This window comes from Stylophora pistillata, chromosome 11 (assembly GCF_964205215.1).
Source record: "Stylophora pistillata chromosome 11, jaStyPist1.2, whole genome shotgun sequence".
In the NCBI taxonomy this organism is placed as follows: Eukaryota; Metazoa; Cnidaria; class Anthozoa; order Scleractinia; family Pocilloporidae; genus Stylophora; species Stylophora pistillata.
Genome location: NC_142529.1, coordinates 7,335,100 through 7,362,065, shown reverse-complemented (window position 1 = coordinate 7,362,065; position 26,966 = coordinate 7,335,100). Strand labels below are relative to the sequence as shown.

Sequence of the window (26,966 nt, the reverse complement as noted above, 5' to 3'; positions counted from 1 at the left end):
CTGTTAAGCGTGTTAACCTTTAGGACAAAATCACCCAACATAGCTTCCGGTCAGCCACTTTTGATAAATTGTGACTCATTTTCTAGAAAAGATATTCTCAGGAGTGGAACCCTTACATTTTCCAGAATGGCTGAAACCTCCCATCAAGAAATTGTACCGAAAAAGCCGGGGGGGTCAGTAGACGAGCCGAATCTCTCTTAGGAGAGAATTTTTTAGTAACCTATAAGTATATTTGTAATTTGCGTACGAATTTATCACAGCTCCCCACTCCCCCCCCCCCACTCTTCCATACCAAATTGCCACCTTATGGTTATCAATTGGTGTACCCCATTGACTCAAAAATTATCCTGAAAGTCATCAATGTTTAAATTTTAAAGCCAAGTAAACAAAGAATGCTTCCTTATCTCATTTTGTGAATATGAATGTACGTTAACGTAAACTTAAAGTTTATTTTTAAAATGTATCTTAGCGTCTGTAATATATCAATGGCATAACGAGCTAAAACCCAAAATAGCTTTTATCTTGTACAACTTTAACGCAAACGAAACAAAATGACCTCTTTCATCAGGACAGTCATGTTGCTCTTACGAAGCAAAAAACTCAATTTTACTCATAAGATATGAAGCATTTAACACCCGAGATTTTTTTCTGCAACGGTTTGTTTTATAACACTGCTACCTTATCAATCTTTTAAAGGCAAAAACTTTAGACTTGGAAAAAAATTATTTTCAACGGATAGGAGTACATTGCGTGACATGCCCAAGCGCGAAACGTTGCTGTCACGGCAAAAAAGGTATACCAACAGATTTTTTAGTAAGTGTCAAATCCGCGATTGGGTCTGTTTTGCTCACTTAGCTCTGTGATAGGTTCTAGGATACACCCACCACCCTCTAAACCAAACAGATGCAAGACTAAATTTAGCACTCCAGAAGATAAAGCTAAAAATGGTACGAAGTCTTCTAGTGTTGTACACAATGACCAGCTGACAGGACAGGCTTTGAGGGAGAACGCGAATAATACACGCGTGAAAGACAGACACGCGGGTAAAAGTGCTCCCCCTCACTCGCGCATGCATGCGTGCGTGCGTGTATGACGTCTGGCTAATATGCGCACAAACTTACAGAAAGCAATAGAATTTTGCATTAACAAAACTGTGCACCACTCAAAAATATTGACAATGCTAATTTCACCTTTTGCTTTCTAACTATTTGGCAACTTCATAGTCTATTAAGTATGCATGTTATGGTAATGATACAAGCAACATTGCTGAGCTACATCGGTTCACTGGGTCAAGAGAGCATTGTCTCTTCCAAAGGAAGATTGTCTTCAGACGTAATCATTCTTGATGGTTGCTCTAGTTCTCCAGGCCATGTAACTCTTCATTAGCTCGTAACAGAAGTTGAACTGCTCCTAAACAAAGGTAAGCAAATCAGCCAGGTTATCTTCCATTTAGTCTTAAAATCTGTAACCTTAGAGCAACGTCACAATAAATGTCTAAGAGTAGAATCACCGAGAGCATTGATTCTCCTGAGCTAAAAGCATTTTTTTCCTCCAGTATGATTAAAATATGATTACGAACTAAATGCATTTCGACCCTTCAAATCCTGAGAATGACATGCATGCAATTTTTCCTAATTGTAATACTACTGAGTCATTTACAAAGATCATGAGAGAAGAGAAAAATGATCGCCAAACTAAGATGCTTTGATTGTTAAACAAATTCTCCCAGCCAATACTGAAGCAAATGTAAGGAAAAGAGTGCTGAGAACAAGGGTACTGATGTCACGACCCATATCCCAAGTGACCACATCGTGCGATAAACGATCACATTTCTCTTCTAAGTGTTACAGACCACGATAAATAACCACAACCTATTTTACGACATAAAGGATACTAACGTTAAGGCGCAAAAGGTTACTAAGCTGACAAGCGACGAGAATCAACAATTATTTTTTTATATCACACCAAACTCTCCCATCTTTCAATCAAAGAAGTCTGTGTCAGTTGAAGGAAAATATTAGAGATCAGATTTTTATGGAAAAAGTTGGATTCCTTTGTGAATTGTTGTGAACTTACCAAGTTAGATACTAGTCCTGCTCTTTGCGACCTAAGCCATCGGACGGTGTTAAATATGTCCACAGTATCATCAGTTTCCAGTTTATCGATACTCAAACACAGGCTGAGAAATACTCCAGTGCGACCATCGCCATTACTACAAGGAAGGGATAAAACCACAGAGTTAATTGGGTCAAAAACACCGTTAAGACGGAAGCGTATTGCCAGTCTCTGGCATGAGGGCAAGCTAGAAGATTAGACACTGAAATAAAGTTGTTGATTGATTGATTGTCTCTTAATGAGCAGGCAGCTCAATCAAACCCTTTGTCAATTGGTATGCTAGCCATTCAGTCAGCCAGTAGGTGAGCCAGTCAGTCAGCCAGTCAGTTAGACAGTTGATCAGACAGTCAATCTAAAAGAACCGATCGAAGGTAGCAAATCTCGTCCACTAGTTAAAGTTATTGGTACCCACATTGAAAGTATCTTAAGACTACGAAGGGTATTTGTGGGTTTGCATGTGCGTTACCTGCAGTGAACAATGATAGGTCCGTCGTGATACTCCCCAGGCTCCACCTTGTGAACCTGGTGCTGTAGGTACACGAGGCTCTCGGCCCGAGTCAACCCATTCTCCTTCCAGCCGTGGCATTGAAAGTGATACACCACGAGACTCTCGTCGCCCTATGAAGAGCAAGAAAACAATCCGCCTCCCGGTTAGCTCAATGGATAGAGCGCTGGACTGTTGTGCGGGAGGTCGAGGGTTCGAGCCCCGGCCGGACCAACACTCAGGGTCTTAAAATAATTGAGAAGAATTTGCTATCTTTCTAAAACATCAAGAAATGGTTAGATATTCTAGTCTTCTCGGATAGGGACGAATAAATGGAGGTCCCGTCTCCTGCAGGGTTAGGGGAAGGAGACGTTAATTTCCCACACACGAGATTACTGTGTGATGGATGTCCTCCCCTGGGGTGGGATGGGTGGGAGGGTGGACTAGCACGAATGGTTCCTATATTCCTTTCTAGTCCTTCCCCACGGCAAAACTTAATGCAGTGAAAATGGACTAAATTAAACTAAATTAAACTAAATTAAATTAATTAAATTAATCCAAAAGGGAAGATTCAGAAAAAAAAGGCATATGAGTTGGTATTGGCCCTTATGAAAATTCTAACATCCATTCGTACTCCTGATGATGCGAACTTATCAAGCAGTCCCACATTTAAACTCACTCCGTGACGCCGCACTTTAAAGACCCTTTGAGTGTGATCCTCGAGAACCTCCTCGTCAATCTTCGTCACCCGAATTTTTCCATATTTGGCACAACCTTCTTCCTCTTCGGGCCAGTAGCGATAACACTGTTCCTGGGGAAGAGGAAAGGAAAGAGAAACTTTAAAACAAAGTTAAAAAGGAGGTCTGAACTTTTACGTTTCACTAATATCTCTGAAGGAAGCGCCCTAAGACACTGCAATCCGCCGAAAAATGAAACACGCAGAGACACAAACAACAAACAAGAAAAATGAATTTATGTAAATGCCCCACTTTAACGATGCTCACAAGGACTGTATTACAGGTGTGTCTTACCACTCCATTTTCCCGGAGATCAGTGAGCATGACCACTACGGTTGACCGCTGTTCCCACAGCATACGCCAAAAGTCATTGACAGTGCTTGGCATGGGCCCTTGAGTGGCGATGTATGCGGCGCCTTCGTTATAGCTCTGATGATAAGAGGAAAAGCCTTGCTTTTAAAGGAAACATTTGTAAGGTGTATAGTCATGGTTCTAAACCCTGGATTCCCTTTTTTTTTATCATCACTATCAATCCTACATTTTTACGGTACCCATGAATATCCAAAGACTTTATTGCTCTCCAATCCAACAATATTAAATTTGATTAAGAATGAACACACTCTTTTTTTTCACTTTAACCAATTGCGGAGGTAAAGAACAAGATCAATGTTCAGCAACAACAAACCGAAACTCCTTACATCAATGAAGGTGGCGTTGATGTAGTCTGAACAAGGGTCGTCTGCAAAAGGCTTTAGGCAAACTCTGTTGTGGTTAACTAGAAAACAAAAAGAGTAAAATTGAACATCTCAAAGGGTGTAAAAAATATGGTCTATCAGTGCCTCAAGACTCCACAAGTAAACGCAAAGAAGCCGAATAAAGACTACACTTTCATGTCGAAACTGAGTGGAAAGCGAAACAAAATTTCTTATATAGATACTGATGAAATACCAGGATTTCTCCTTTTACTAAAAAATCATATCTTCACCGCGCGCAGTGAAGATACTATTTTTATCTTTCACGTGTGAGGATATTGGTGTGGCCATGGTTACCAACATAATTACCCAATTGCTGTTTCGAAAATGAATAAAAAAAGTTGTCTTTTATGTGGAAATTTCATCAGTATCTATATAATAAACAGAACATTACATGGCTGCTTGGGGATACGAATTTTATCTACTCGTGCTGAAAGTATCTGCGCTAACTAGTGAGAGATACTTTCAGCACTCGAAGATAAAATTCTTATCCCCACGCGGCCATGTAATATCCTCTATTTCTTACATGGCAACATCTCTGGCGAACGGTTTTTCAATGCGTTTTCTCGAAATAACGCTTCTCTGAATGATGCTTCCTGAGAGGAATAGTCTTGAAGGTTCTGTTCGTAAGAAACGCAAAAAAAAGAAAAATGTATAAATGTAGTACATGCACAATGTAACAATGACGAATAAGTCGGTCTTATTACACGACTCGTGCAGTCAGAGGGCCAATAACTAAAATCAACCAATCAAAATGCTCTATTGCCGGTCAATATTCTCTCAGTATTGGACCGGGCACTGTCCCGAATGGTCCCGAATGATACCGCACTTGTGTCCCTTTGAACTTCAGTCGTATAATAAATCTCTTATTAACCAAGCTTGCTCGGGACCGTACTGGAAGAATATCGGCCCTCGGTCTTTTTTGTAAGGACCTCGCTGCGCTCGGTCCGTACTGTCAAGACCTCGGGCCGATATTCTCCCAGTACGGCCCTCGCGCTTGGTTAATAAGATATATGTATTAGTTTGCAAACCAGGAAACAACGATACTTAAACTTAATCTAAGACCCTAATCACACAATCTGCGGTCCAACCCCTAACAAAATAGGTGCGGTATCATTCGGGACCATTCGGGACAGTGCCCGGTCCAATACTGAGAGAATATTGACCGGCAATAGAGCATTTTTATTGGTTGATTTTAGTTATTGGCCCTCTGACTGCCCGAGTCGTGTAATAATTAAACTTAATCTAAGACCCTAATCACACAATCTGCGGTCCAACCCCTAACAAAATAGGAACCCAGTTTTGTTGTCAAAGAATGATCTGTAAATCAGTTCGCCGCTGACCTGCAGTGAATGATAACAGGCCCATTAGTATTGCTATTCCCCACACTGCTCTCTTTATAAGTCCTGTGGTAATGACAAGAATTTGTTGACAGACAGGAGCTTCTTAGATTGCTGATCATTCCCTATATTCTCATTACCTCTTCATTTGATTCAAGGGTGATACTGTATGGAGAAATTAGAAACCAGTCCCTCTCAGGAGTTAAAGGTTTATGTACTTAAGCAGGGAAGAATTTTGTGGCCAATGAAACAATATCTCCTAGCTGGTACTTTCTCCTACGATACCCCTTTCTTTGTATCGCCTATCTGCTTGAAATGAGAAATTACTTATTGGTCACTTCTGGAAGGAAGGAACGGGTTAAGATAATAAATAATAAATAAAATAATAAATAAATAATAAATAATTTAGTAATGGACATTCCACTGGGTGGCTATTCTTGTCCACTGTTTCCAGATCGAATTGGAATTTGGAATGTTGGTTTTTGCGGAGGGAGGAAAACCGGAGGAACCAGAGAAAAACCCTCGGAGCAAGGACGAGAACCAACAACAAACTCAACCCACATGTGACGCCAGGTCCGGGAATCGAACCCGGGCCACAGTGGTGGGAGGCGAGCGCTCTTACCACTGCGCCATACTTAAACAGCCATCCCTACTCCCAAATTATTCTGAAATGAGGCTCTCACCTCAAACTCACGAGTCCTTTGCTCGATAATCTCGGGTTCATCTCCCGTGACGCAAAGAAGATCGCTTCCAAATTCACTTGATGTGATTGTAGTCACACCACAGATGGCTGCGTCTTTAAGGACATCGTAGATAAAACGATACTGCTCCTGAAGCCACAACAAAGTACGAAGTAGCGTCAGATTGATATGAAAGGTACATTCTTGAAGTCAAAGCATAATTTTGAATGTACTTGGAGTAAGCTTTTACATGTCAAATGTGCTCTTGGCAGCACAAGTTGAATAAACTGTGAAAAACATACAATGAAAGGTTGCGTTTTGTTCCTGCACTTATTTCAAGTTATCTGTATACTGTAACGAACATTTTTGAAGCTTCGCTCATGACGGCTGACTTTAAAATCAAAGAGTGGCTAAGAACGGGACAAATAATTTTTTTCAATCAACAAATAGATTCCATGTTACCGTTTGTCTGTCAGTGATAAATCAGAGATAATGTCAAAATGCGGTAAGAACAAAGAAGTGGCACACAAGGCTCAGCCCAGTGAGTCGATAGATAGATAGATCGTTTATTGAATAATACTTTGCAGTCGTAAAAATGAATTGCGTATTTTACAGATAACATCGGTTAAAATATAGAGCTAAATACGATCATATAAATATAAAAGCCTTATATGATAAATCTAGAATAAGTATGAATATCTAAAATTAAAGTCGACTTTCTTTGAAACTTTAGGAGCTATTGTGCGCACCCTGGGACATAGCATAAAAGAAAGAGCGTCCAAAACGTTCCATGTGACAACGTGGCAAATTATACTGACATCTCTTGACGCCTTAAATTATAACTAGATTTTTTCCTTGATGGCAGAAGATGGTATTTGTTGTATCGACCCATGTTGGCCCCGCTCACTTATGTTCTTCCAACATTTTTACGTCATCTGAGATCTATCACTGAACAGACGCACATTCTATGCTCTATACTCTGATAGAGCACGCCCTTTCAACCAATGACAGAGCGCGTTATACCCGAACTTTATCATAAAAGATAGAAGAGCAAACTGTTGTTAATGGTGACGTCATCTATGTTTCTGCCCTCTAATAGGTCATAAGAAAAATCCATTAAAAAAGCGAGCGTAATTGAGCTTATCAAATAAAAAAGCAAATGGTAATTCGTCTCCAAAGAATTTGAATCTTACTTCAGTCTGGACCATGTAGTTTCGTTGTTTTCTCATCTGTGCGACAAAGCCATACACGTCTACCACCTTCTCAGTTTCCATTTGCTCCATCAGCGAGTCTATTGCAATGAAGGATCCCGTGCGTCCGACACCAGCACTGAAGATGAGAACAGTGAATTTACTTCTCTAGCTAGCACCATAGCAAAATATCAACACAATCTGCAATGCTTGACTATCGTTCTACAAGAACCTGAAACTTGTGTTTTGTTTTCATTACTAAATAACGTGGAGGCTTAGAGAAAAGGTGAAGGCCACATGAGAGAAAAATGAATGTTTCTCATTCAGTCAAATATTCCTCGACGTTTCAATTAAACATATCGCAACTGTTACACTCCCAGACATATTTCTTTAAAACGACGCCTGAGATATTCTTTCAGCCGCTCGTCCCTTTCCAATATTGTTAATTATTATATGGCTGTGTCTCACAAGGACTACCAAATTCACGATTTTGATTGGCTTAAATCAATATTGAAAGCGGTCTAGATTTCCCGTCTAGACCGGCATCTAGACCGGTCTAGAAAAAAAAGGTACAAAGAATATAAAAAATTGGCATATAACACACAGCCATGTAATAAACATCTTATTAACCGACCTAGCTCGGTTCATAAGAACTAATTGTCAATGTTTCGATACATTCTTGCAGACTAACATTGAGAAGGACAGGGGAGGCAGTATGTGTCCTATCTGGGAGTGTTGATCCAATCAGTTTATTACAGTAAATTAACGCGACAGTTGTAAACCATATGATAAAGCTATCTGTGTCTATTTCTATCGCTGACCAGCCTTGTTCCCAGGGCCTTTTCCCTTAGTTGGGGGTGGAGTTGGGGGTGGGGCGCCAACCCCAGCTAAGGGAAAAGGCCCTGGGAACGAGGTTGACCGCTGACCTGCAGTGAATGATAACAGGCCCAGGGTCAGCAACCAGAGTTGTCTTTAACTTGTGATGGAACATTAAGAAAGGAATGGTGTCCCGCGGGACTGAGTGATCGGGCCACGATGTAAAGTGATACTGAACTACCTCTCGCTTGTCTACACTGTCGGGATCTGTTGACTGCGGAAAAACATGAAAACACCCAATTCAGAGCTTTTCATTTTGAAGTTTCTGCCAAGATAGTTTGGGAACAAAGAAGAGGCATAGCAAAGATAATTGTCATAGCACTGGGAAACTAGATAGAAGTGTGGGAAGTGTACTCTACGGAGTGTAGTTGGATAATAATTCTCCTTACTGTGTTTGGAGGCCCAAAATAACTGTTTTCACTTCACTGCACAATCTGTTCACTCACCCAAAGCATAAAATCCCTGATAGTCCAGTCTGACATAACGATACTGCTGAGAAGTGATACAGCCACGTGACCATACTCTTTCGGTTCAGCCTCGTTCCAGTACCTCTCACTTGCTGGATCCTCCTAAAGTTGGACAAATTGTAGAGAAAACGCCCATTAAAAGTATCCCCAGAGACACTTGCGACTTCCAAAAAAAATTTTTTTTCTGTGTTTTGGGACTATAAGTTAAAATCATTGGACAGGGTAGACTCAGAGCAGTCCCTCTCTACCATTGACGTCCGTCGGGAGAGTCGATACAAATCGGCTGAAGAAAGAATTGGCGCCTGCACATTGGCTCGGCCACAGGCTGTGATGAGAAAATAGAAGTGCTTGTGGTGTAAAGGAAAGGATTCTTTCATTGGTTTCAGAAAGAGGAAAAGAGCAATGGCATGAATTTTCTACAACTTACGTCTCGTCCCTGCATTTCTATCATAACTATAGTTTTTACATTCTTCTCCCACACCATTCGCCAAAAGTCGTTCACTGTTGACTCAAGAGGACCTGGGGAGAAATAGCAACAAGACAGAGGAACTGTAACTAACCCTTACACCCCAAAGAGAGATTGGCATCTAATTTCTCCTTACCATATCACCCCTGAATCACTCATTAAGGTCACGAGAATAAAGGAAATGATCACCAACTAAAAGAAGTACTTGATTGTTAAACAAATTCCTACATTAGGAAATGTATAGAGAACAGTATGGAGAATATGCCTAGTGATTTTAGGGTGTAAAGGCTTACTGGAAATCTTATGGAGATTCTCAAAAACTGGAGGAGACAATAGCGAACTCCTGTGAATAACCTCGAGACTACTAACACAACAATGCCATAACAAAGTACTTTTGCGAAGAAGTGTTGAACTTCATCCAGGAGTATTAAAAAAAATAAGTTTTCCTCGATTACCTTGCGTCGCGATATACTTGGCTGGAAAACTGTATCCCTGTATACAAAAATGTTACCTTTAATTTCACGAATTCAAACTTTACCATAAAGGTTGCTTCGATAGCTACGTAGAGTGCTTTTCTACTGAGTGTAGCAAAGCTAAAACAAGAGTAAATAACCAAACAGCTTCATCAGAAAAGAGGGAAAAAATCAAAGAGAACCAATGAGATATTAGAGAGATTAAGCACCATGTTTACGTGAAAAGTGAACGGCAAAATGACCACGTGAACACGTTTTTCCCGCCATTTTTTCTTGTTTGCCGGTTGCGCTTTGCCGTTTTAAGTGACAGTAACCTGTTTCACTTTTGCCGTGTACGTAGCATTTTCCTCACTTTTTCTCTCACAGGGTAGAAGTTAATTGCTCGAAAAAGTGCACCAAAATCTGTAAGTCATACGAGGGCGCCTTCAAATCCACCATAACGTGACCTTTCGCGAGGTTAAAGCAGTAAGGTTCACGCTATTTAACGTAAAACGTGAAAGGGCGAGGTGACGTTTGCCGTTTCACGTAAACGCGGTAAAGCTACTTGGAATGAAGCGCTAAAAACACGAATGACCTGGTCGCAAATGGTTGAAATTGCGCATATGATTGGCTGAGAAGGTGGAGCGAGCCATTCTCTTGACCAATCACAACATATGATGAAGTAAATCAATGATATCCCGGATTACGTCCAGTTCTACTCTTGATTAAAACAAATCGCCATGTGAATCAGCGTGAACTAAATTGATCTTACAAACAGCTTTCTTACATCAACGTAGTTAGCGTTAATGTAGTCTGATCCGGGTATATCTCTCTTGGCTGTGAGCACGACACGACTATGATCATCTGTAGAAACAAGATATAAGGAAAGAGGCATATACATTGATTAAAAAGTATGGTGGTATGCTTCTTAGTGCGTAAATCATTTTTAAGATGGAAATTGTAATAGTCAAATGCGCCTCCCCACCCCCCCCCCAATAAAAAAGAAGAGACTAACTAAAGGCCAAAATAAAACAAAGGGTACTTCTTGTGATTGAAAATTATTGGTACAATCAGTTGAAAATGAAATCTATTCACTTACAATTGCAGTTTCTCTTAATATTCATTTAACTGTATGGCGATTTGACCAATAATGGGATTGGTTTGCAGCGAGTAAACACTGTGTTTAAAACGGGACAACATACGAGATTTCTAGGTTTTCGTTAGGTCTCTATGAAGACAAACGTTTTCAAATCTCCTGCATTAAGTAACAATTTCAACTTACATGCTACTACGTTACAGTAGCGATTTTTGGTCCTGTTATGTGGAACCTGACTCGCTTCCCAAGTTGATTTCCACGCAAGCCGATCAAGGCACTGAAAACAAAACCCAAAAAGAGTAAATCATTTAAAATTTTTATTTTATTAGATCAGTTTGCACAAGAACACTTATCATAAACTCTACACCGGATATTCGCTCCGACGAAGGGCTAACGCTCGAAACGTCAGCTTTTGGAATCGTTACGGTGGCCAATTTACCACTTCAACTTTGTTGATATATCCAAATTATTTCGTTACTCCCACCGACGCAGCCCCAAACAGTTTCTTTGGAATCTATCAGTCTTTTGACATTATTTTAGTGTTACTCCTAATCTTCATCAATGAATGACAAAGTCTAACCTTAAATTCGTCGTTGAATAAGGCGTTGTTGTTGTCATGGAAATGAGCACAGTGCTCTGCCAACTCTTTCACAGGAACAGGTCGCCTGGGTCGAGCGGTCTGTGATACGATGGACACTTCAAGACAATAACATGTTGATTACACAATTTATGCTACAGATAATTTGTGAATGTTAAGAGTTAGAAGTTAGAACTCCTTGGAACGGGAAAAGCTCGACTTTGCACCAAATAGATTGATTAGTAAGATGTTGTTATCTTTGTGTAGAATATTATTTTTGAACTTAAAAAAGCAGTAACATTTGGTCATGTCATGTACTGTGCATCTTAAAACAACAAGAACAAAACTCACAGGTACGTTTGGTAATGTCTCCTCTTTGTTTCTTTGAACGTCGTGAATCTCGTCTGCAAAACACATGCAAAAACTTTCAAAATGTTGGTGAGAAAGAACAAAGAGGATACAGGGATCAGTTACGTCCAAAAGTGTTTCTCCCATGAGCCCTTTAACCCAGGTACAATTTACCACGCCCTGTTTTCAAGTCCTCGTCCTTACGATGAAAGTAACCAATCACAGAATGACAGAAACTGAGCAACTACGCACCCTCCCCTCCCATAACCCCACCACAGTCAACCGATAGAAAGTCAGGGTTGAGGTTGAGCTAGGGGAGGGGTAGGTACGCAGTTTCTTAGATACTGACAAGGTTCCTTTTATTTCATACACAGGTAAGAATAAGGCAGCAACTAAGGAGAATCATTCATCCGATATTGAAAGTACTAGACATCCACTGTACCTGAGAAGTAGAATAGTTGTGATTACCACCAATAAGAAGAGAAAACCAACCACTCCGGCTATGATCCATACTAACTTAGACTTGAACAAGCTGGGCTCTTTAGTTGGTACACGAGCTGGGAAAGTAATGTTCACATTTTTAATCTTTAAGAGTGAGCAAGTGAGGATTTCTCGAAGTAGACGTTAGTGGTAACAAGCAAAGGGAAGCATTTATCGTTTTGTTTTGAACTTGTTCCTTGGTTTTAAAATCATGAAACTGAGTTTCCATTAATTGTTGATTGAGTCTTAATATTCAACAAGCACCTCTCAATACGGGCGTATCACAGAAACTTAAATCAGCGAGTTAACGTATCTAATGACAGTTGTGAACCAATTTCGTTTCCAGATTCCTCGTTCCCTTGACCAAAAGGGTAAGGGAGGACTACGAACGGGATTGGCTACAAAGTCTCGATAAGAAAGCCATAGAAAACTGATCCCATTTAAGGAAATGAGCTCGGTCTGGAAAAGAATGAAACTGCTTCTGTGCGCGTTTGACAATTGAAGACATGATAGGACAGGTTTCATTCCTGAATGGTTAACTAGAATCCAGTTGCATTGTTACCCTGATTCTTTTAAGCATTTCCAAGCCTTTTCAATCAATCAGAAAGTTAAGATGGATAATTACTGCAAAGTGTTTATCAAGAACTTATCTGACTTTCATATCAAAGTCTGATGATATCAGAATACTTTATGGTATTTACCTTCTGAAGTCTGAACACTGGGTGAATGTAGTACAGTAATCTCGTCACTCATTTGTCCTTGTTTTGAGTTATACGCTTGGACCTAATAATATGAATAATGACACATAAGACATAAAATTTAGTTCCTCGCTGGTAGGTAAACCGCCGAAGTGATGCTTTGAGCATAAACCCTTTAACGGAGAAGTTTGCTTAACATATAGTATCTGCGTCTTACTAAAGCTTCGCAATGTTAATTCTGCCATTTTTTTCAGTTGTTTAACTCAACAAACTAACGGGCATGCGTCTTCTATCGTCCTCGACAGTTTACTTGTAGTCAATGTCACTGAAAACTATAGACATGGCTGTTATGTCTCAATTTCCTAAAGCCTCTATTTCAGTCTGTTTTAAAAAAACAACAACAACAACAACAACAATCACAGTATGACAACAAAACCACGGGGATTAGTTCAAGAATAAAGCTGGTGCAAATTTTAATTATTCGAAATGAACCCCTTTCCTTATGGACAGAACTTCAGCTAAGATTGAAAAGGGACATTTTTAAGCTTTATGTTTCAGTCTTCCTTTTTCACTTACCTTGATCTTGTACTCAGCCTCGACGTCAGGAAGAGTCATTTCATACGTTACATACTCCTTATCGACGTCAGTGTCCACAGTATAAGTTTCAGTGACCTGGTCATCGTCGGTAAAATGAAGTTCGTATTTCCTGAGGACACCATTTGTTTCTTCCGGTCTCCGCCATTGAAGAACTAAACGAGTTTTCTCTTTGTATTTCACTGAAATCCTGCGGGGCGGAGAGGGAGCTGAAACAAAGGGAGGAGTGGGTAAGATTAGACAAAAAGATCGTCTTCTTTCTACGAGCTTCTAAAATGTTCTGAATCTTTTAAAAAAAAGCCTTATGTGTCAAGATTTATGATTTAGAAAGCTAATAATTTTGAAATTTTCTTCAAAAAAGAAATTTTTTATGACCATCTTAGTCGACAGGCAGCACTCGTTGAAAGATGGATGTAAAATTCATCTTCATGAGTATAGTACACAGAAAAAAATTACTAGTGTTGAAGTGCAATAGAATAGCCCGAAGTTTCGTTTTCACTGAGGTGCACGCATTCTACATTTGAGCCAAAGAGAGTTGTTGGCTACACAAGCTATGTACAACCCTATGTGAACGTGTTGTATGGTCGTGTTGTGTGATCGTGTTGTGTGATCGTGTTACGTGATCGTGTTGTGTGATCGTGTTGTGTGATCGTGTTGTGTGATCGTATTGTGTGATCGTGTTGTGTGATCATGTTGTGTGAACGTGTTGTGTGATCGTGTTGTGTGATCTTGCGGGTGAAGGTGGTCCTGAGTAGCAGTGACTGATGCCTATAGAACAGGAGCGGAGGACATTACCAGAGTAAAGTGAAGGTTTGGATATATCAACAAAGTTGAAATGGTAAATTGGCCACCGTAACGATTACAAAAGCTGACGTTTCCAGCGTTAGCCCTTCGTCGGAGCGAAACATAACATCATTACCATTCGCTCTGACGAATGAATGAATGAAAAACTTTATTTAAGTGTCTATGTTTTTAGCTATAAGCTAATGGGGGACACTAAAAAATTTAAAAGTCACATACATTTACATATGTAGATGATAGTTATTTACAGTAGATAATTAAAAACATTATAAAGTTGTTTAGTTAAGTTTTAAATTTCAACGAGAGTTGAAAGGTCGACTTTTCTTATATTCTTCTTGAACGAATTTAGAGTTTCTATCGTTCTTAGGTGTCTTGGTAACTTCGACCGGATGAGAGGTCCCATATATTACAGTTTCGAATCTTGGCAGTTCAAAGTCACTGTTCCGTAAATTATATTGAGTGTTCTTTATATTAAATAAGTCAGAAATATTCTCAGGTACGAGACTGTGCTTAACTTTAAACATCAAAGTGGCAATGTCTTGTGGGGCTAACGCTCGAAACGTCAGCTTTTGTAATCGTTACGGTGGCCAATTTACCATTTCAACTTTGTTGATATATCCAAATTATTTCGTTACCCCCACCGACACAGCCCCAAACAGTACTTTCGAAACTATCAGCCTTTAAAGTGAAGGTTATATGTCAATTTCGTTAAAAATGATTGGTTAATTTTGCTGCAAAGTTATTGGCTACAAGTACCAAGTGGCGTTTGTCAGTTGTGGTTAGTCAGTTTTAAGGATGACGACTGCCTATGTCGCCGTTATCCATTTAAGACTTCAAATCGTACTCTTTTCCTCTCGCTTTCGAAGAATTGTCAAAATAACCAAATCAACATAATGTAACTATAACTATAAGGAAAAAGATTGAAAAATGCGTACCATCCTCTGGCATAATAACATCAACAGGATCAGAGAATTCCCCCCAATTGTCCTGCCCAGCCTCCTCTCGCACCATAAACGCGTACATGTTATGGGGTTTTAGTCCCCCGACTTGGGTCTCTCTCTGGTACGGGTTTCCCGCGTTCACGATCTTATGACCGTCCATTCTGGAGTCAGCGGCGCTACCCACATGAAGCCATTTTACCATATAACGGGTGACGAATTTCGTGAAGCTTGAGTGAGACCGCCAAGTAATAAGAACACTCTGAGGGCTTTCAATACTAAGTTTGACCCCCTGAGGACTATCTGGGACTACAATTAAACGACAAATAAACAATTTAATAGAATCTAATGAAATATAGATTTCTCAGTGCATTTGTTCGATTTTACTTTACTGAATGCATAACATCAAAGGAAGCAAATAAACAAGGTAGTAGTTCCACAAGATAAGAAATAACAAACCAGGACAGACAACAACAGCTAAAGGATGGGAATGGTTAAAACGGATTGCAAATTACGAGATTACTGTGGGATGGATGTCCTCCCCTGGGGTGGGATGCGTGGGTTTACTGGGGGTGAATTGGGGGGGAGGGGTGGTGCCTCGCATGGACCTTGTGTTCCGTTCGCACTAACCCTTCCGGGTCTAGTCACACCCGGTGAAGTCGTTAACAAACAAACAAACAAACAAATGAGGATCACGAACAATCCAGGCTGAATTTTATAAGATGGACAAAATCTAGGGCAGCTCTTTCAAATGAATTTTTTTTCGATACTGTGACCCAAAATACAAGCATCTCAGTACTGTACATGGACGTACATTTACAGACTTACTGACCTGTTTGAGGAGTAGAAACAAACATCTTCTCACTGCTGGGTCCTGGGCCCTTTTTGGTGAATCCCATGATCCATACTCGATACCTAGTCAGCGGTTTCATATTCTCCAAAGTGACATGCGTCACAGATTCGTTTACAGTGATCACGCTCTTTATGACTGGATAACTCGTGTCTACCTGGCTGTAGTGCACGCGGTAGCCTTGGAGTATTCCTTTCACGTGGTGCCGTGGTATGAATTCCCATTTGACGAATACCGAGTTGGGAGTCTTTGCAAGCACTTTGAGAAGGCGAGGAGCGCGTGATGGTACTGTATTGAAAGGAAATGTGGAGCAACGGAAGATGTACTGATAGATTTGTAAGATTACGAATTCAGTTTTATTAGTACTTGTAATATAAAAGCAATTGTCACAAAGCTAATGTTATTGAGTTTGGCCAAGTAATCTCGGTTTCTGTTTTATCTTTTTTTGCGTGCGTGTGCATGTGTGCGTGTGCGTATGTGTGTGTGCGCGTATGTGCGTGTGCTTCTATGGACCGAAAAAGAGACACGTGGTTAATAAAAAGCCAAGAAACCCTAGATGTTACCAAATACCGTAAAATGCCACGTACGAGCCCTGGGCTTCTTCAACTCCGTAAGAGGTTTTAGGTGGGCTTATATATATGGAGGGGCCTATGACCTAGGAGGCTTTAAGTGGCAGTTTACGTTAGTAAAATATTAATTTTCGCTTTTGGGAAACTGGGCTCCACTCGATCACGATACTGTGTGCCCCATTGCCCTGCACCCAAAAAGAGTCCAGAGAGCGGCTTGGGACCCGGTATAAAACAAGCTGGTACTTCAAAGCAATCCGTAACAGAAACCAAAATAAGAAAAATGGCCCATCATGGCCGAGGAAGTTATCAAATGGAGCATATGAGAACTCAAAGTAAAGACAAGTTATTAGGAAGTGGATGGTTAAGCTCATGTATTTGATCGGCTAAGAGGTTGACCAGTCACAACCAATGCAAACCCGAATTACTTCCAAATCTAACTTGAAACTTGCTTTATGAGAAAGATTATATCAGCCTGATAAACGTACCATCCTCATCAGTGGTTACCGTCACGGGTCTACTTGGAGGACCGCTGCCCACTGCAGTGAACGCAGACACCCATACGTCATAAGGCGTAAAAGGCTCTAACGATGTTATCTCCACACTTTGAATTGACTTGTTGACTGAAACGGCTTTTATCACTCCCATTTGACTGACTGAACGTTTTATCATGGGTCGACCCGCTCTGTAATACACGTGATAGCCTCGCAAAATGCCGTGTATGTACTGCTCTGGGACTGGGCTCCACTCGATCAAGATACTGTGTGCCCCAGTGCTCCGCACCCGCAGAGAGTCCGGAGAGCGGCTTGGAACTAGGTATAAAGGCGCTGGTATGAGATTCCTCCATTCTCTTTAACAGATAATACTACATATAGCAACCCGGAACGTTTTAAGGGACCTAACCCGCTAACTCCTGAAGGTGACTAGTATCTAATTAATTCTCCGCGCACTACCACCTTTGAATCAAATATTAGAGTCATGGGAGTAAATAAAATGATCATCAACTTGAAAAGCTCCTGATTGTTAAACAAATTCTGCTTGTCATTCAGGAAATGCACAGAGAATAGTATTGAGAACATACATACTGATGTTAGGGTGTAGATGGAAAAGTCTTCAATATGCGACACTCACTGTGCTAGTGGTTAGCTTACTGATCTCCTTAGTAATTCTCCCTTCTGTCTGACACACAATTCTTATGATGTGAGTCCTGAGAATTTGGTATTGGATCGACTATTAATCCCCTTATTGATATTTTCCTTATTCTCCTCACTTGTCTGTTTGACATCGTTTTGATATTGTAAGGACAAATTCTCTCTTGGTCACTCTTGTTGGAAGTTAAAGAGTCAAAACTACAGGTCCGCGATGTTTAAAACCCAACCCAGTCACTGTGATGTGCTCTATATAGGGGTTTCATTAAAAGCTGGTCACCAGACTTCCACCAGTAAGACCTCCTTTCGCCGTCTGTTAAGCTTGCAAGCAGGCTTGTGTACTTACAACTTACCATCTTCCATTGTGGCAACGGTAACTGATGCACTTGTATCCCCCAGTCCTTCCTCTGTCTTGGCTGTTACCGTCACGGTATAAGTAGAGAATTTTTTGAGATTTTTTAATTGTGCGATAGATTTTCTAGCTCCTATCTTTTTCGTGTGAACCTTTCTGGAAGTGCCCCTAAAGGTCACATGATATCCTTTTAGGGTAGCTGGAGGGGAGATGTAAACTGGGTCCCAGGTCACCGTCAAGCAAGTGGAACAAGGACTGAACACGCGTAAGTTTTTTGGAGCCTTCGAACCTGCAAGGGAAAAAATTGGCCGATGACCAGTCTGCATTTAAATAAAAAGTATGAAAAAGAAGAAGCTGATGCATTTTTTGTCCTTTTTCTTTCGTTAATTGGCGTGTTATGTTTTTAGGTCGAATGATTGCAGCGCACCAAAAATCCTGACTAAAAGTCATGAAACAGTTAAGAAAAGCGCACGTAAAATACGGGTCCCTCCCTTACCTAAGCTGTCCCCTTTTCCCATCTTTTCAATGTTGATTTAGCCATTTTCATCGTTATTTTCAATTTTAGAAGGATAGGAGAGTCGTTTTTAACAATTACACCGAGGTTATCATGCGTCGGACGACATATATTACTAGCGACCGTGTCTTCTTGTGGCGTCATAAAAACTCTTTCTCTGTAAAAATATTTGCTATCAGAAATTCACACGACATATGAGATTAGTGCTCTGAAATAACAAAACCTTCCTTACCATATTTGGTAGTGACTTTTCGTGTTCGACTAAGGACGCCATTCCTTATATAGCCTCTGACGCGAGTCAGCCCCGTCAGTTGCACCCCGTAAGAAGTGTTCCTTTTGAGCCCTACTATGACCACACTTAGCGTGGATTGGTTCACTTGAATTACGTGGTTGTCTTGGGACACACGAGGCATCCTCCAGTAAATGACGTAATAGCCTCGGAGCACTCCATTGACGTATTCTTTAGGTATCGGTTCCCAGGCTACCCTGATTGCAGTAGAGTTAGTCGTCAAGGATATTATTTTAGGAGCGACTGAAGGAACTGAAAGAAAGACGAGGTTATGCTTAGCTGACAGAGTGCTAGAAAAGTAACCATTTATGATACAGTTTAGTTTAAGGGTTGTCTCCATTTCTAACTTCAGGACGAGTGGAAAATGGTAAGTGCCTCAGGGGAGATACTCTGGGATGTTCTCTTTTGTTTTCCAGGACACCCTCGATTACCAGAGATGCTGTTTGTGAAACAAGCTTGCTCTCCTCCTTCTCGGGAGGTGATTTGTTTCTTTGCTCCAGGTTTCCCTTAATCTCTGCAATTCAATATGGCGTCTTCGGCACTCGATTGGAGCACTCAACGTACAGTAGCTTGCCAAGAGAAGCACCTAAGAGGCAGGCCACAAAATTCATTATCCATAACTTACCAAATTCATCAGTCCAAACTAGCAGTGGTTGACTGGTGGGTCCCTCTCCCTTATTAGTGTATCCTAGTACTGTGATCCAATAGGGAGTGTATGACTGCAAGCCACCCAGCTCTAGTCCTAAAGCAAATACCGCTGTACAGTATAAAACGCTTGTGTTACTATCGGCGCGTTTGTAGCAAACTTTATAACCAAGAACATAGCCATTTCGGTGGGATTTTGGGATCTGCCCCCAGAATACAATGATGCCAACAGAGCTTGTGTTGTAGGCTGTCACGTTTGCAGGAGGAGCTGTAGGAACTGCATTTAAATAAAAATAAATATATTAATTATTAGTAAAAGTGTTCTGTAACAAACGCTGCAATATGATTGGCTACCCTACTGGCCTCCGTTCCGTATCGAACTGAGTAAAGTGAGTAGGTTAACTGTAATTCGAAGAATTATGTTGCGTTGTTTCACAAAAGTTCAAAAGAAAGAAGAATTTGACCCCGTTGAAGCAGCTCTGAGCATCTCTTGATTTCTCATCCTGCCAAACATGCGCATCTACTTAAAAAGTTACCTCTGTTAAGTGGCTTATATTTTAAGTAAATTAAATTCAGAATGGGCACGACTGAACGGTACTTCAGCACAGGCCAACCGGCGCCAGAACACAGACGAATTCAGAAGTTTTTTCAGCATTAAAATTCTTACCAAATTTCTATATCCTGAATGTGACAAGCCGATAAGTTCAGTTTTCTCTAGGGGAAATAATAAGACGGAACTCAACGTAACTCGTCTCGAGGCCAAGTCGTTGTACCGTCCGATTCGTTTGGATTGCATAAATGTCAGCGAAAATCTGTGTCCACGAGACAAAATTTTGATGCAGCATCAAGTCGTAAAATTTGACACAGGTTTGAGTTGGTGCAATGATAGTACCAAGAAAGTGAGCTCAAGAGACTTGCTCGATGACGGCAACTCGTACTGGACAGTTCGTTTCAGAGACTTTTCGTCCGACTTTTTGGAGCAACTAACTTTCCTACAAAATTTTATTCGAGTTAGGAGAGCGTTTTGCTTTTGTAAAAGACGAAGAAAATACACGTTTTTTCATAGAGTCGCTCCGAGAGGTCGATATCCGAACTTGAAATTGGACTGTTAAAACACGTTTCGTTACGCGCACTGCCTCCATTTAAATTAAAAATTACTCCTCCTGAAACATACCTGTCGAGAAAGGGGTATATCTTCCAAATCCACCCCAGAAGTTAACTCCAAAATATATAACCCAACTGAGAAGCTATTAAAACGTTACATGGGCAACACTTTGCAATAATTAGTGTCACTCTTGAGCGACTCTTGAGGCAAAGACTACATCTAGAGACTGGAAACCAAATACCAGCATTTCTCCACACCCCCCCCCCTGCTCCCAAATAAAAAGGGTCCTACATCAACGTAACGTAAGTTGCAAGTTTTAAAACGTGACAATAAGATGGCTTAGTTCTTGGTATATTGTCACACACTGGCGTGACATCCAAAGAATGATCTCTCACGCTAGTGTGCTGCGACTTCTAAAACGCACACACTACCTCCTTCAGGCGTCCAGACTTGAGTATATTTTGTGAATCCTCCCCAAGTGCCATTCACCAAGCCTTTCCGTACACGAAAGTAATACTGTGTGTGTACTCGAAGACCACGCACAATAACAGTGTTTGTAGTACCAGAGACAAGCATGGATGACTCGTCGGAATTCGTCCCCCATCTTACTTCAAATACAGTGTTATTTGATGGAGATGTTACTTCCCAAGCCAACTTAACTCTTGTATCGCCAGTTACATAACCAACCAATTTGCCAGGTGGCGCGAGGTCAAAAGCTGAAATTTCCGAACAAAATAATAGTCAAGTTTTACATGTTTCATAACAGGCTTTCGTGGAAACTACCATAGCGCTCTCAAGCGTAGATTTAGTGGGTACTTCATATATGCCTGATTCTTTCGCTGTCTCTTACTCTCCGCAAGAACTGCGCGTGCTCAGCTTCAATTGCTAAACACTCTACACCCAACCATTACTTTGCATATTCTCCATACTGTTCGCTATACATTTCCTAAGGTGCTGACTTGTAGAATTTTGTCTGACAGCCAAGAGCTTCTTGAGTTGGTGATCATTTTCCTCATGGTTATGACCTTAATATTTGATTTAGGGGTGGTATTGTGAGGAGAAAATTCTATCCTTATCACTCTTAGAGGTCAATGGGTTAACAAACTTGTATACGCACATTCGTAATCAAAAACCCAATGATAGCGTCAGGTTAAATACAGTTCAGTCGTCTTTACTCAATACCACTAATTCATCAGAATTCCTGAACGGCTAACGCACTGAAAAAGCTTCAGCTCTCGAAAACATAAGTTACGATCTGCTGGGCCGAGCACTAGAAAGTGTTTAATATTTTTTTGGAGTCACGTATTGCGGTTTCAGTTAAGCACATTAAGAAAATAAACAGTATCAACCGCCTCCCAGTTAGCTCAAGGGATAGAGCGCTGGACTGTTTTGCGCGAGGTCGAGGGTTCGAGCACCGGCCGGGCCAACACTCAAGGTCTTAAAACAAGTGAGAAGAATATGCTACCTTCTATATTAAGAAATGGTTAGATACTCTAGTCTTCTCGGATGGGACGAATAAATGGAGGTCCCGTCTCCTGCAGGGTTAGGGGTAGGAGACGTTAATTTCCCGCGCACGAGATTACTGTGTGATGGATGTCCTCCCCTGGGGTGGTTGCTGGGTGGGAGTTGGCTCTGAAAAGCCCCCATGGGGAGTGGTCGATTAACATATGTATGTATGTATGTATCATATCTTTCATCAGATGATACCAAGCATAAATATCACAAGATCTAGTTCATCTCCCATGAGTCCTTTCGAATGTAGGAGTACAAGTTTTCATAATTTTCCGAATCCAAGTGGGGGCTAAAACACTATAAAAGGCGCACACCATATAATAAAACAACACAGTTTCTATTTTTTAGGTATAGTTTTGGGACTCAGCTACTCTGAGTTGGGCCTAAAACATCTCTATGTATAAGAACATAAACTTTATTACTATTGTTATCGCTTTGGAGGGCGCCGAGAAAATAAACACTGTAAAAAAATTGCAACAAACGGTCTAAGCATAACTGCGAGGGCGTGAGCGGGCTAAAAGCCAAAATCTCTATTTTAGCCCTCAAAACGCGCCACGATGCCCGAGAAAAAGATAGTAATAAGTAGGTAACCATACAAGCACTTTGCTTTATCAAAACGTAAAACTTCCTTTTACAGGATTACATTAGTTTTCACGCTCTCTTCACTCACTAACGAAGCGCGTTTTACAAATATTTAATTAGATAGTGTCGGTCGTAATTGTACTCAGAAAACATGAGCTAAAGCTTGAAAGGGCAAAACTGTCGCCGACGGACTTTTACCCATGACTTTTATACAGATTATCCTCTACCGACAGAGGATTAGCTATGAGGAAATTGTGAATTAGAAAAACAAAGTTAATTTAGGGGATTAACCTATTTTTCTGGTCGGCAGCCACAACGCTGAAATTTTTAAGGACAAACTATTTTTATGGATTAAAAAAAAAAAAAAAAAAGTGAAATCATACATTCCCGACATATAATCCCTGTCGCAAATAATACTTAAACGGATAAATGCTGCTGATTCGTTCTGTCGCTGTACAAGTTTTCCATAAGTTCTCGTCAAGCAAACGATTTCTTCGAAATATTTACATTAACTATCGATCTCCAAAGTACAGAGTGAATTCTTGCCAAACCGCAAAATGAAGCGCGCAAATAACAACGCTATCTCTAAGAGGTGACAAGGATCTAGTTTCTCCTTACAATATCACCCCTACATCACACATTAAGGTCAGGAGAATAAAGGAAATGATTTCCAACTAAAGAAGTTCTTGATTGTTAAACAAATTCTCCTTGTCAGAAAGTTAGGAAATGTATAGAGAACAGTATGGAGAATATACATACTGATGATGGTTTAACGAGTAGGAATCAATGCAATCTCAACCAGTTGCCTATTTTCCAACCCTGATCTCCAAATATGTTAATTGAATTAACACCATCAATGTGCACTTTCGGACTTAAAGAACTTGACCTTGTCTCTGATATCTCATCTCTTTCAACGCGATTTTAAAAACTACCACCAAATTCTCTGCGTTCCTGGTCAAACAAGATAGTGGTCGAGTTCTTACGACACTAATCTGAACGCGCAAGGGAGTGTTCGCGAGCTTTCGTGCGCACGTAAAACCAGTCTGTTACTCGTCACTCAGTTATAATATAAAGTCGACCTGCTGTGAGTTTCCTGAATTCACCGGAAAATGATAACGAACTCTTTTGCGCTAGGCAGCGCTTCAGCTAATTACTCTCAGATAACATCGACCTCCCGTGGGTTGGGTTTTGTATCGTGCAGGGATTCTGCGCTCCCAGGAACAAACTCGTCGAAACTCCCTGTAATAATATCTGTTAGGTCATGCGATGCAACGTTTCAAGCGTTGCGTGACAAGATCTTTCTTTATCCCGCAATCAGTTCCAGTTGAAGCGCTCTAAGAATGGTAACCAGTTAGAACCTTTAAAACTGATACATTGAATTTTTCCGTACCCATCTTTCCACCAAAGACCATATAATTTCCTCCCCCCACCCACCACCCCCCCCCCCCCCATCTCTTAATCTATCCCTTGCCCAAGAGGAAGTGACCCATCCAGGCGAACTACCTCCCGTAGTAATATTTTACCGCTCGGGCAGCTCACTCCGTTCTTAATCCAAAAATATTAGTACCTGCAATGGCTACCGAGCAATACCTATATGTGAAACTCGTATAAAAGTTATTTGTGATCAGACCTATGAATGTGCTTTCATTTCTGTTTTTTTTTTCCTAACAAGATTAAGCTTTATGAACAATTTGAACTTGGTTTTTCCTAAGATGGGAGATCAACCATTTAATCCTCAACAGTGTCTAAAATCAAATTTCTCCTTCTACCATCACTCCTAAATCGAATAATTCGGATGTGAGAAAAAAGGAAATGATCGCCGATTATGAAAGCTCTTGATTATCAAATAAATTCTCTTTGTTAGTACCATAGGAATGTTTAGATAATAGTAGGGAGAAAATGCATGTCAATGTGAGGTTGTAAAGGGTTAAAGGGGCAAATATTTCCTATGCCTTGATACTTGAAATTGTATCGGAATACACCCAAGTGAATGTCAAAATGTAGACAACGTAAGTTATGTGGGCATAAACAGTGCCATCAGTTCAACAAACGTGCTCTGAACGAAACATTTTATATTTGCTTTTTCCTGACGATCGACTAATGATTAAACTAACAGATGACACAACAGATGTTTACTTTGTAAGCAAGAATTGAGGACAATTGAAATGATTCAACCGAGATGATAAACACTGCTGAAGGGTTACCCCTACTTACTAAATCAGGATAATGGAAAGTTTTTGTTGAAATCTAAAAACAACAAGTGAAAAATGAAAGCTGTAGATTTAGAAGTGACATCCGCAAATTCCTTCGTGATTAAGCAAAGAACGGTAGGTTTGTGGTTGAGAAACCTGATGCTTTACAGTATTATTATAAGGGATAAGCAGTTCTTTTCTTGTCCTGGCTATGGTGTTATTAACAAAGCTGTTTAGACAATCCAACAGCCAAATTGCTCCAGTTAAATACGTATAATTGGTCTGGTAAGAAAAAAAATACCGCCGGTTGTGTGAAGATAAGAAAAACGTTTAGAATAAACTTCTGACTTGATTGGGAAGATGGTTTGACGTTAATTAATTTTTTTTTTTGAAGAGATGTTTGATATACTAGGATTGTAGAATCATCACGTCAGACGTTCAGCTTCATGTACAAGTTATATTCCCAAGTTGTACTACCATAGCGTGGTTCTTAAAGGCACAGCGCTCTTGTTCGCAAACTAACTGCGGAAGCAGTCATGAAAGCAGTATGTTTTCACTTACCATCCACAGCCACTGTAGTCCACAGCATGCTAAGGATAAGGCAAACACGGTACATCATCTTTGAATCTTGCATTTAGGGATTTACTTCGATGCCTACCCGTGCGTAACTGTCAGAACACAAGCCAGTATCGATAATCACATCGTCCGAGGAATTGTACACAGGCCCTACATCAGTAGCATTATCCTAAACGTTTCAACACAGAGGAAGCCTTTAAAGGATACCAGTTCTCAGATACCCAGTTCCTTTTCCCAGGTCAAGAGCAATTCACGGATTAATTTTCCTGTAGTGCAGTGAGTTTGATCAATATGCCTCTTGTCAACTACAGCTCTGTTTAGGGTTGAGTTGCCAATTAGGTTGGTATATGACACCACAATTAGACTATCAGCTTACAGTTAAATAGTAAGAGTGCCTTTTACCGCTGTAAATTAACTAACCACGCGATTGTTTGTAAACATACGCTGCTGTTCCTTTGCTATCTCGTCAAGTCTCCAGCCGCGAGGCATCCTGTACCTGAGCTCCACAAGAAAAAGACAATACAATCTGCTTGAGATTGATAACAAACACCTGAAAGCTCGTTCATGAAAGGACCATATTCTCCTGCTGAACAAAGCCTCTAGAGCATTCTGACATGACAGGATATATCTGTTTAAAGCAGTTTGAGAGACGCTCTACTGTTTTGATTTCTCTCTTCTTTAATCTTTGGTATTTGCGGTTTTTCTAACCACTAAATTGCAGCATAGAGCTTTGATGTTAGGGATCTAACACATTACAGACTCTTTTGGCTCAACCAAAAAAAAAAAAAAAAAAATCGAAAATAAAAGAAATTAAAAACACCCTACTTCTGAAACCCAGCTCAGGACGAATCCTTTTCCGACAAATTTGTTTAGGAAATAACCTACAATAAAATTAATTTTGGGGAAGATATGAAATAAAAAAGAATTAAAAAACAAAAAACCTCCTCATTTTGACCTTCGTCTTCTTTTCATTCCTAACTTTTTCAGTCTCAGCCCAAAACACTTTCACCTTAAAAACTTTTCTCTTATTTCCTTTTAACCTGAAGAAAGCAAAAAAAAAGAAAGGCTGTCCATGACCAATAACCTTACAAATAACAAGATGTACAATACGAGATTAATTTTCAATGTGTTGCATTTAGATAATCGCGGTGTAAAAGAGAGAGATCGACCTAAGGAAAATTGAACTTCATCCTTTTAACATAAACTCATAAGATCGCCAAAATTTTTCAAAGGTCGGAGATCTAGAGATACTGTAAGCACGTTTTTGCCCTGTTTATAGTTTTCGTTACTGAAAGATATGGTACTGCAAAATAAACCGAATGAAAGGCATCACACCTTGTTTTTGTCTGCAGAGAGAGTTGTTTAGGTGGGTGTTCGCTTAACTTTCCAGACTTGAAGTTCTAATCAGAGATAAAAATCTAACTTTTTGGAAGAAATTAATTACTGTCGGCTGGTCATTGAGCGAAAACACATCGTATCATTTAGACCGTGTCTTATCGGCCGAAAACTGCCGCAAAAAATTTACAACGACAGCAGCTTCAAGG

The 26,966-nt window shown here is 40.3% G+C and overlaps 1 protein-coding gene across 1 annotated transcript; it reads right to left on the bottom strand.

The window, feature by feature from the left end:
• Positions 1-425: 425 nt before the first annotated feature.
• Positions 426-25,929, bottom strand: LOC111335293 (receptor-type tyrosine-protein phosphatase F-like). The gene is made up of 28 exons (XM_022941176.2): positions 25,408-25,929; positions 20,992-21,276; positions 19,436-19,732; positions 18,754-19,062; positions 18,009-18,296; positions 16,996-17,319; positions 15,924-16,229; positions 15,089-15,400; positions 13,335-13,561; positions 12,762-12,843; positions 12,023-12,137; positions 11,584-11,636; positions 11,236-11,351; positions 10,842-10,932; positions 10,347-10,423; positions 9,563-9,599; positions 9,069-9,160; positions 8,621-8,743; positions 8,225-8,388; positions 7,302-7,437; positions 6,112-6,258; positions 4,615-4,708; positions 4,035-4,111; positions 3,631-3,765; positions 3,279-3,410; positions 2,582-2,733; positions 2,077-2,212; positions 426-1,410 (listed from the first exon to the last, which is right to left on the bottom strand). The coding sequence occupies exons 1-28, from the start codon at positions 25,478-25,480 to the stop codon at positions 1,327-1,329; spliced, it is 4,464 nt and encodes a 1,487-aa protein (XP_022796911.2). The 5' UTR covers positions 25,481-25,929; the 3' UTR covers positions 426-1,326.
• Between the last annotated feature and the right edge of the window lie 1,037 nt (positions 25,930-26,966).